General features: G+C 37.9%; 1 protein-coding gene across 1 annotated transcript in view; it reads right to left on the bottom strand.

Annotated features, from left to right (window-relative positions):
• Positions 1-26: 26 nt before the first annotated feature.
• LOC104491635 (potassium channel subfamily T member 2-like) overlaps positions 27-11641 on the bottom strand; it is a gene marked incomplete at both ends in the record, with an annotated part of 18690 nt that continues 7075 nt past the window's right edge. Inside the window, 7 exons of the mRNA XM_010134085.1 lie at positions 27-121; positions 708-791; positions 1284-1358; positions 3569-3628; positions 5566-5614; positions 6477-6533; positions 8773-8872. Of these exons, the coding sequence (XP_010132387.1) occupies positions 27-121; positions 708-791; positions 1284-1358; positions 3569-3628; positions 5566-5614; positions 6477-6533; positions 8773-8872 (520 nt within the window). The remainder of the gene's footprint in view (positions 122-707; positions 792-1283; positions 1359-3568; positions 3629-5565; positions 5615-6476; positions 6534-8772; positions 8873-11641) is intronic.

Here is an 11641-nt window from a genome sequence, read left to right on the forward strand (position 1 = left end):
TAAAAATGAGGCTTTTGGCCACTTACCAAGTGAAGATAAGACACAGTAAGGTAGATATTAAAATGAGGACTTGGTTGAACATTGCAGACTGTGTGCGTTGGATGGCTCTGTGAAGATCATTCTATATTAATGGAAAATAAGTGTTATTTTTGGTTTTCAATTAATAAAGCATGAACTGATTCTGTAGAGGAATTACATAGGGTTCTGATAAAATCCAGTCATTCAAATGCACTTTATATTGGCTGATCATATAAGGGTGCAAAAGAGCCAGCTGTAAACCTGTGATTATTTAACTAGTTCTTTGTGCATCCTGGCACAATTCTGATACTATTGCAAGCTGCCTTAAGGTCTCTCTCCTTATGTCTAGCTAACAAATTACAGGCTGCAAGGACCAATTAAGGCACAGCAGTTGAGTTCCTGGCAATTGTGAATGAATGGAAGAGTAGCAGAAGAACCAGACATTCTAGCTTTCCCTTACTGGCAACAATTTATACTAATTGAGATTTCACTTGATGTCTTATTTCTTTCTAATTTTGATGCAGAAAGCAGTTTAGCAATGCTTGACCGTTTGTATAGTCTAAATACACATCTGATTAGCTTCCTATTCAAGTGAACTGGACAGTGAACTGTACTTCCAAAATCCACTACAGGCAATATATTAAAAAAAGAGAAACTCTAAAAATAGCTATCTCCTTTGTCATACTTACAATCATATTCTCTAAAGCATGCTTTGCCAGCCAACAATTTAAAAATACAGGAATAAACAGGTTTCTTAGCACTGGCCAGAAAATCTGAAAGAAAAATTAACGAATCCATTAAAAGCTTTTCTATTCAAGAATATGGCTTTTCCATTCAAGCAGAAGTGAAAGACTTGGGAAAAATACTTATTATTAACGTGTTTCTAATGTGAGATTTGACTTTAAACAACATTTTTCCTTCCTTTGTGATAAATTGTATGTAAGATCATTTGATAAAATAAGGACAACCATTTTTCAGTGCAGATACCAGAGACTCTTAGATTTTTTTATATCTAGCTGGTTTATTTCATGGACTGCTCTGCAGTTTGACTTAAGAGGGTTTTGGTTTTGTTTGTCCCCCACTGGGGAGGAAGGGGAAAGTGATCTCTATTTTTATTCCATTCAAGTAGCAAACTACCTTGTTACAAAATTTCTGTTCCCACAGGCACTAATTTGTCATCCACATAAGATTCAAGTGTACTTCAGTAAAAATTTGTGCAGCTATAGAAGTGCAAAGTGCAAATGTATTAATTCAAATATGTTTACCGTGATGATGAAAGGGACAGCGTTAATTATTTCCAGGAGAAAGGGTATCCTCAGAATTTGTTCCCAGATATTTCCCTTCAAAGAAAAGGCAAAAAACCCACCAGGTCACAAAAGGCTTACATATAGTTCTGATAAAAAATATATTTGATATTCCAGTGCCACATATGGAGACTCTCCCACTAACTAAATTTCAGGAAGTTCATTCATCTCAGATTTGAACACATAGGTCAAATGTGAATATTGAATATAGGCCATTCTGTCCTGCTTTTCTTACTGTTTAACATAATGTATGTCACAGGTAAAAATATACTTTAAAATTTGTAGTTTTTACTAGAACAGATCTCTGTTTACATATGACCATATATTTCTTTGCTATGATCCAGTTAGTAAGACGGCTCAAGTGCAGAATTCTGGTTGCATTAACTAGTCAACTCATTCTCTCAGCTAATGAAGAGCTACATTAAATTATGTTTTCACGTTTTTCTAGTATAGTAAGCTCCTGACTTCTTCTACTGCATTTTTAGGTACCTTGGAATCATACACAGACACCTTGCATTTACTTTTTCCTTCTTCAAATGTTAGTTTACTTTTATTTTTACGTGCACACTTATACACAGGTAAGTCCACATCTTTTTTGCATAGCAGAGATCAAAACAACACAGTATTCCAGGCATGGCCTGAGAAATGCTCAGTGGGATAACGACTTCTTTATCTCTGCTAGTGACACCCCTCTTGAGGTGACCTAGCATCCTGTGGGCTTTCTTTGCCACATAGTACACTGTAAATTATGAGACTGTAAGCCAAGATATTATTTGTTGGAATAATAAAATCAAAATAAAATTTCATTTTCCCAACTGACCCATTCTGTGTTTTCACTAATTTGTCATTTTTTATGTTAAGAGCTTTCTTTTCTGATTACAGAAAAGAAATGTCACATAATTTACTTGTGCAGGCAAAGCAGCTGTGCAGATGTGCTCCACGTACTTACTGATGTGTGCAGCTCTAAGATTCTGGCTTCCACATACAAATTCATCTTGTCTTCTGCAAAACTGCCTTTTGCAGTGAGAGTGTATGGTACTGACAAAAGCAGTTAAGCCTGTCTGTGTGCCAGTGTTATAGCAGGATTGCCAGATGTCTGTGACGAGTTTTGGCAATAAAAATTTCTGATGTAGACACCTTTCAGAATTTCGGCCAAGGGCAAACCCTTGGCAAACCCTAAGCTGTGAGAACGCAGACTGTAAACCATTCTTGGATCCAAGTGATCTGCAGTGCAAGACAGTGCTACATTCTCGTCATTCCTCCCCACATAAAAGCAATAAAAGTGCAAATTCACTGTATCCTAGTAGCACGGTATACTATTACGTCCTCACTATTCTGCTTGCTAAATTCTTCCTCATATGTCATCAACCAATTATCAGAAAGGTAAATTCCTTGCAGTATTCTCCCCAGTGACTGCTTTATTTATTTTACAGGGTATTTGTGAAATCCTAGCAATGTGCACACAAAGGCAAACACAATCTTTCTTGTTGTTTTCTTCCTGGCTCATCCTCTGACTTGTGCCTAAACTGTAAAAGCTTTGGAAATGCTGGCATGAAATAAGTAATCTGTCACAGATTTACATGACCCAAGACTCCTTCAGTATTTTTCTCTTTAAGTTACTAAAAATGCAAAGTCCCTAAAACTCACTAAGATAGCTCATTTAAAAATGTAATGAAGAAAAATGAATAAAAATATTAGGAAAATAACTTTTTCAGAAGAATGCAAATACAAAAACATATTGCATTCACATCAGATGACTTCAAGGCATTTTGTAAAGACGTTCCAATAGCATCAGAGATGGATAGCACAAATATGTAGGTATCCATAACTAAAAAAATAAAAAAGGTACTGTCTTGGCCTAGCTTTTGGTGTGTAATTTTAGAAACCTGAAACTTGACTTCAGAAAATGGGTAGCTACAGCTTTGACATCAATGAGAATCACGTCCACTGCATTATGGATGGACATACAAAGCTCTGCACTTGAAAAATCAGTCACACTAAAAAATGCGTTTTCAAATTACAGTGTGCCAGCTGATGATGGAGAAAACTGGAAAGTTTATTTCTGACTTCCACTCTGTAGATATTAGCGCTTGCTCATAAGTTTGCGAAAACATGAACAGAGCTGCCTGTGACAATGTGCTGTCCTCTACACACGTGTTTTTCACAACTTCCTGCTTGTACCTCAGTGTGGGCACAAATGCAGGCACATGATTTTTATATTGAAACATTTAACTAAAAGTACTTACCTTGTAGCTTAGGTAACTGAGCAGCAGAGTTTCAAAGAGACTTATTAAAGCCACAGAAACCTTAAGTGAAATGATAAAATATGTGTATTAATAGCGGCTCCTAAAGAAGGTATGACATTAAGCATTACAATGAAAAGTAAAATGTAATAAAAACCAGCTCTTCCATGCATCCTCTAAAACCATCTCAGCTAACAGCATTTAGAATGAAGCTCAAATATTGTTATTTTTCTGACTCAAGCACAGGCTGTGACTTGAGTCTCATGCTCTTTTCCACGAGTAATGCTCCAGAGAGTCTGCGGGATGGCCTTCCCATGGTTTCCAGAGAGCGCCTTACACAGGCTGCCAGATTGGTTGTCGGGCTGCAGTTGTCTGTTTGTAAAAGATACCAAGATCTTTTCACAAGATACAAAAAGAGAGAAAGGGAGAAAGCTGTAAATAATGGAAGCTAGTCAGCTCTTGCCTTTTCTGTAAAGATGTTATGAATGTGTGGAAAAACACTTTTCTTACTGTGCATAATTCAGAAAGTTAAAACCAGCAAAAACCATATACATGAATCATTGATTTTAATATTTAAATACAGCTGAGCTCGGCTTATCAGGCTTATCAGACTTAGCAGTTAGTGTATGCACTATGTAATTTTTAAGTATTTAAATAGTCAACTATCAATTTTATTGATATAAATTGGTAACATTTGATAAAATCAAAATATTATTTGAAGCTTTATACATATTAAATAACCACAAAACTTACTAAAATCCTCTGCATAGTAAATATTTGAATTTTAATGTATATTGTGGGAATACTCTATCAACAAGATATATAAATTCAGCTGGAACTGAACAAGCCTTGGTATTTCTAATTTTAAACTATTGCTCCCTACTACTGAAAACTCAGAATGGTGCATTATTTGCTCTCACAATATCATTATCTAGAATTAATTAAGATGCTATGAACCAATAAATTATTAAAATACAAAATCAAAATATGAAATCAGTTTCTCCAGATAAGTATTACTGTTTTATATAAAACTCAGGTTTTATCTCAAATAAAAATAAATCTTTGCTTGCAATTACTGGATATATCCTACTGTGAATGCATGTGTACATACACACGCATACCCATACGCATATGTATAAATTACTATGTTTATCAAGTAAACTTCTTACAGTAAGACTGTAATCATGTGCGAATAAATCTCTCAGTATTTTTTAATTAAATCGAATACAATACTCTGAATGTCTAGGCCAAAACTTACTCAAACTGAGCATAGTTTAAGCAAGCAATTGAAAGGTATTTTCATCAAGGTTCTGCCCTTGGCAAAACTGTTTATACAGTGAGATAGAAACCATCGTAATGGTGTTGGTGAAACCATTCTGAAAGCTTAAGGAATTCTTAGCAGAAAAACACATTTCACGGGGAGAATCCTCACAGCACTGGCCATGAGTAAAAAGAGTGTTCCTAAAATGAGCAGGTTCTAGAACACTGAGGATTGAACTGCAAACCTCAAAAGATTCAAACCCCAAGCCCCACAAAGCATTGATGTAGTGCATCTTTCATGACATACTCCTCTAAACATGTAGGCTTCTGTGTTATGTGGTACCTTTAGCTTTCTAGTGTATTTTACAAGAAAGCCCAAGAAGTATGCCAAAAGCTAGTCCTAAGCAATTACGAAATACAAACTCATCGTTGGAGCAAACAGTGACTACCTGTCTCAATAGAGTTTGATAATTCTAAGAGAAAAAGCTGTCTCATTCCACAGTATTTTGTTAAAAGCTTTAATACTTCATATAAATATATCATAAAGCCATACACATTGAAATCAGTCAGCTCAGATCAGCTTATCTTTACTTCATGCTTTTGTTGTACTTGGTCATCAAGTAGATTTCTTTGTTAATATCAACTTTTCCAAGTATCCTTTAACATCACTACAGTGCTATAAATCAATATTGTCTACAGTTATTAAACAAAAATAGTTAAATTGGCCATTTACAAATTACCTGTAATGCCCATAAAGGCAAGCTTCTATTCACCCAAATAATAGGAGACCTGTTCATTATAATAAGAAAATAAATATTAAATTAATCAAAATCTAGTTAGTGTTTTGAATAAAATCAAGAGATAAAAATGTACATGTAAATGGAAATTAGAGCAGCCTTATTTTTTAAAAAAACTCTCAGTAATAAAAATTTAAAATCAGTAGTTATCTACTGAGTATTGACACTGCCCGTATTTCTAACCCAGAGCAAATCACTGAATTCCTATGAGAGGAATCCAATACCCCCTGACACCAAAGCCTTTTACTGACTTCAGTGGCTGCTTGTTCATCCCCTATGATTCCAGAACAAATAAACCAATCTGTGCTTTTGATTCCTGAGATGCAGAAGAATATTTTTTTTGTTCCAGGAAAAAGAAACCTAACAATTGTTTTGTGTGAACTTCTTGCTATCTGTGTAATGATATAAATGGTATCTAACTCATAGGGGCTGTCCTATCTTGCAAAAAATCTCATGTAGGCTTAGTATTTACTGAACTTAGTGATAATAGGAGCTTGATACAGTACTACTGGAATGTGGCACACTGAACAGCACTGTAGATTACTCTTAGTCACTTACTGCTAGGCACAATTGTATTTTAAATCAGGGCATCCAGCACTTCAGTAAGGTATAAGCATTGATGGCACTCAGATCGTATAAGAGCATCCAATCCAGCAGTTCACTTACGCAATCAGAGAAACAATTAAAATATTAAAGGCAGTTTTGACCATTCGGGAACATGGAAGTAATTGCTTGAGAGTTATGGAAACATCACTATTCTAAGTTAAAATGTCACCATTCCAGATGGATTTGTTTTCTTCCCCTTCCCACGATTATGTGGACTTTTGGTTTGCTTTTCTAAATTAGGAACTTACCAATCAATTGTTCCAGGTGTGTAGTTTTGATTGGAGCAACTCCGGTTATATTCCTTACTGATAGTTGTCATCCCATCCATGCAAAGTCCATTTTCATTAGCAGGTGTGCATGGGAACACAATCATAAAAACGTACAAGAGGAAAGGGATATTAATTACATTATTAAGTGTTCTATATAATGCAGGCAATAGTTTGAAACCCCAGGCAATGGATATAAACATTTTAAAAAGTAAAATAACATTTAGAAAATAGTTCTGTATGTGTTCCACATTTGTAGATAAAGGACTATGAAGCATTTCAGGTTACATTTTTTAAAGATTTCTTTTCAAACATGTTCCAATTCAAAACCAGAACAACTGAAACTATACTTTCAAAAGCTGAACTAAGTGTACATAAATATTTAAGATCGAGAGATACTGCAAATCCTGTTACACATATAGGCTGGGAAAGAAAGAGCACGCCTACTTAGACCTGCCATATTCTCAACAGGGAAGATGGCATCAAAGTTACTTTATATCCTCTTGTGAGGATGTGAGGCGGGCTGGAGATACACACAACAGTAATTCAAGTAAGAAACTGCTGACAGCTATGTAAAAAAATAGCTGCTATGTACATGTGATGTTACCTGGCCTTGAATTGCTGGCACAAATCCTCCCTTCAAATGGTCATGTAAGGATGTGAGATATATTTGTCTACATAATGAAAAATATCCTTCTTTCTCCTTGGCAAGAGAGATTAGCGGAAAAGAATTTGCAGACCACAGATCAGTAATAGCTGTATATTTACCTACTATAATCGGGACAGGTGCTAAATGGTGTTAATTAAGGATGGTTTATGTCTTAAGTTCTTCCACTGTCCCTGAAGGACTAACTTGTCCAGACATTTCTGAAAACTGGGAAATAAATCCCCAGCAGGAGTCTGCAATGAAAAGCACTCCTCACAGAATTGCTACTTTAAAAACAAGAAGGTGATAATGTTTTCTGTGGCCATGCTCCCAGCACATCCAGTAGTTTCTTCCATCAGGCTGTGGCATGATGTAGAAAATGGCATGTATGTAGAAAAGATTTTTTTTTCTTAACACCACATTTGTAAGAATGCATTACAGCAATAGTCTAGGTATCAATCCCTCGGGATTTCTGTGGGCAGAACCACTGACACCGACGGGTACCATTTGGGCAGAAGGCTGGTCTGTCTAGCATAGCTTCTAAGACTGGGGTCCTCGTGAGCGTGCAGAAGTGACTTTTCTGCAATCTCTCAGCCAGACAAATGTTATCACACAGAGATAGGACAAACTAACTAGTCTCCTAAATGTACCGCAACACAATATAAGGGAATAACATACAGAGACAGCTACACTCTCTGGTGAGTTGTTCGACATTTAGACTGAAGGGCTGGGCGGTTAAGCAGTCCGCAATGTGTTAGGGGCGCTATGTCTGTCACCACGGTATTTTCATCTGTGCTTTATTTCTTTCAGTATTTAAGGCCAATAGAATCAAATCAAGTGAAAGCAAGGAAGTTAGTAAAATGTGGTGCTTACTAGCATTTAAATCTGAGAAGATTCAATACATGCAGGATACAGATGCAACCGAAGTACAGGACTGAATAAATTGTATTTTACAATTGGTGGTTGATGGTATAACACATAAAAAAAAAAAAAAGCAGAGTATGGAGCGACCCATACAGAATACCACACTGACAATTACAGGTATGCAAAATAACACATTATGACCATAGATCATCATGACTATAGCATGTACTTTTGGTCTTCTGCTCCTCTAAGTCTTTGGAGAAAGCAGAGGGCTAGACAGTTATCAATTTCATCTGCATGAAAGCTCAGTTTCATGTGCTTGTCAGTTTGTTTCCAGGATCTGGGGTTTTAAGTAAAATTATTTAAGTAAAATCCTAAAATTATTGCTGTATGAACTGGCAACCAGGTATATGTAATTTAATTTTTATAAGTATACATAAACAAGATACATAGAAATGCTACGTAATAATGCAACCTCAAGACATAGGTTTGCACAACTACATCTGATGTTGCACAGTTGTCTGCACAGCATCTGAACAGAGACAAGATTATTTTTGCAGTAAAGTGAAAAAAGAATAGTTACTTTAGTTCTTATTTCCATTCACAATGCAAGAATAGCTTTAAAAATATTTCAAAACATCTGTAAGACCTAAACCCAAATCTCTGTTGACAGACTACTGAAAATTTATTCATTAAATCGTTTTTGTTCTTTTAAGTTAGTTAAACAATGCTTTGCAAGCAGAAACAGCAAAAAAACCCAAGCCTTACCATCCAGGTCCTTGTGTAGGATCATCCAGGAGCACACGAATTATGTATAAGAAACAGCTTAGCAGCTTGAGAGAAAAATTGAACAATCGTATTCTCAGACCTATTTTAAAAAGAAAAAACCCACAGAAATAAATTCAAATTCCTTCCAGTTCCATCCACAGTTAAGGTAAAACTAAAGGGAACCAGAATAGCCATGTGGCAACAGAGCCAAGGTCAATCTAACCAGTAACCTGTCCCTGATACGGGCAATTGGCATATCCTACAGAACAATGTAAGAATAATCCTGTCAGATAGATACACAAATACTACACCTTTTCAGCCTCCAGAAACCTCTAGGTTAAGACTCATGAAGAGCTGCTCGGTCACTTGTTTGAAAGCTGTTCTGTGCCATTCATCTTTCCTGATGCGATTCTTTGGGCCTTTTGTAGTTTTACAAGGCTGCTTTCTTGAAAGGGGAACCAGAACTACATATGGTATTTGAGATGTGAGATGCAGCAGCATAAAGACATACTTTCAATGATAGGCAGAGGATATACAATGACAGGTATTTAAGTATTAGTATCTGAAAGTCTTCATGCAGGAGCTTCTGATACAGAATATATTATACAGAATATATATCCCAACGTATAAACTATGAAACTGTAGTTATTTAATGTTGAAGTTGCATAATTATGTGTCCAAGAATCAGGACATCCGAAAGTCATGCTTAAGGCGCTACTGAAGTGAATCAACAACTTGTCCTAGAGATCATGTGAATATAGGAATGTTCTACCTGAAAGGATATACCTCAAATACAATCCAAAATATTACAGTATTTCCCACAAACACAGGTCTACTGCACAAAGACAGGATTCCTTCAGAGGGATCCACATGGACAGTTGCTTCTAGCACACAGGAAATTTATTTCAGTGCTAAGCAGAGCCCTTATCCATTACAATGGAACTTAACTGAATTTAAATCAGTTTTTGCAATCATCTGAGGATTAGAGTTTAAATTTTCAGTCTATTAAATTTTATAGTCTTAAAATTTTGCCAGTAAATATTTGTATCTAACTCTTGGCTGTAAGTTTTTGTTCACTAATTAAGTTAAGACTGTCAGTCGACTAAGCTTAAATGCGGAAGGTCACTTTAGGGATTAATTTTTTTCAGTTTTGTGAACTAAGTCCAATTCGACATGGCTGAACCCTTCTGTCCGAAGCACAATACCACTGACTGAGTCTTAACGCAGATGAGGCTTCATTTGCACCTAGTCTTTCACTGTAGTAACGATAGTATCTTTTATTGTTTTGTTGCTGAAAGAAATCTTAAGGTTTGTTACATGACGCTGCTCCCTACTTCTAAATGTGAAGTTGCATTTATCACATAAGAACTGCATGACTTCTTTTACAGAATCACAGAATGCTTTGGGCTGGAAGGGACCTTCAAAGGTCATGTAGTCCAACCCACTCCCCTGCACGGAGCAGGGACATCTTCAACTACACCAGGTTACCCAAAGCCTCATCCAACCTGACCTTGAATGCTTCCAGAGATGAGGCATCTACCACCTCTCCAGGCAACCTGGGCCAGTGTCTCACCACCCTCACTGTAAAAAATTTCTTCCCTCTATCTAGTCTAAACCTCCCCTCTTTTAGTTTAAAACCGTCACCTCTTGCAACAGGCCCTGCTAAAACCACTGTCCCCATCTTTCTTACAAGCCCTCTTTAAGTGCTGGAAGGCTGCAGGAAGGTCTCTCCAGAGTCCTCTCCAGGCTGAACAACCTCAACTCTCACAGTCTGTCCTCACGGCAGAAGAGCTCCACCCCTCCAGTCATTTTTGTTGCCCTCCTCTAGACCCTCTCCAACATGTCCATGTCCTTCTTGTGCTGAGGACTCCGGAGCTGGACGCAGCACTCCAGGTGAGGTCTCACCAGAGCAGAGTAGGAGCAGCCGGATCACCTCCCTCAACCTGCTGGCCACGCTTCTTTCGATGCAGCCCAGCATATGGTTGGGTTTTTGGGCTGTGAGCACACATTGTTGGGTCATGTCCAACCTTTCATCCACCAGTAGCCCCAAGTCCTGCTGCACAGGGCTGCTCTCAATCCCATCATTCCCCAGCTTGTATTGATACTGAGGATTGCCCCGACCCAGGTGCAGGACCTTGCACTTGGCTTTGTTGAACCTCATGTTGTTCATGTGGGCTCACTTCCCCAGCTTGTCCAGGTCCCTCTGGATGGCATCCCATCTGTCAGGCATGTCAACCGCACCTCTCAGCTTGGTGTCATCTGCAAACTCGCTGAGGCTGCACCTGATCCTGCTGTTTATACCATCAGAAAAGATATTAAACACCACTGGCCCCAGGAATAGACCCCTGAGGGACACCACTTGTGGCTGATCTGCACCTGGACATCAAGCCATTGACCGCTACCTTCTGGATACGACCATCCAACCAATTTGTTATCCCCCAAATAGTCCCCTCATCAATACTGTATCTCTCCAGTTTAGAGAGAAGAATCTTGTGGAGGACCACGTCAAAGGCTTTACAGAAGTCCAGGCAGATGGCATCCATAGCTCTTCTACTGATGTAGTCACTTCATCGTAGAAGGCTACTAGGTTGGTCAGGCACAATTTGCCCTTGGTGAAGCCATGCTGGCTATCTTAAATCACCCCCTGTCCTCCATGTGCCTTAGCATAGCTTCCAGGAGGATCTGTTCCACGATCTTCCCAGGCACCAGAGGTGAGGCTGACAGGTCGGTAGTTCCCAGGGTCCTCCTTTCCACCCTTTTTAAGAATGGGTGCCGTGTTTCCCTTTTTGGAGTCACCAAGGACTTAACCTGGCTGGCAGGACTTTTCAAATATCATGGGAGTGGCTGGGGGACTACATCAGCCCGTTTC

Source organism: Buceros rhinoceros, unplaced genomic scaffold, assembly GCF_000710305.1.
Source record: "Buceros rhinoceros silvestris isolate BGI_N320 unplaced genomic scaffold, ASM71030v1 scaffold8894, whole genome shotgun sequence".
NCBI lineage: Eukaryota > Metazoa > Chordata > Aves > Bucerotiformes > Bucerotidae > Buceros > Buceros rhinoceros.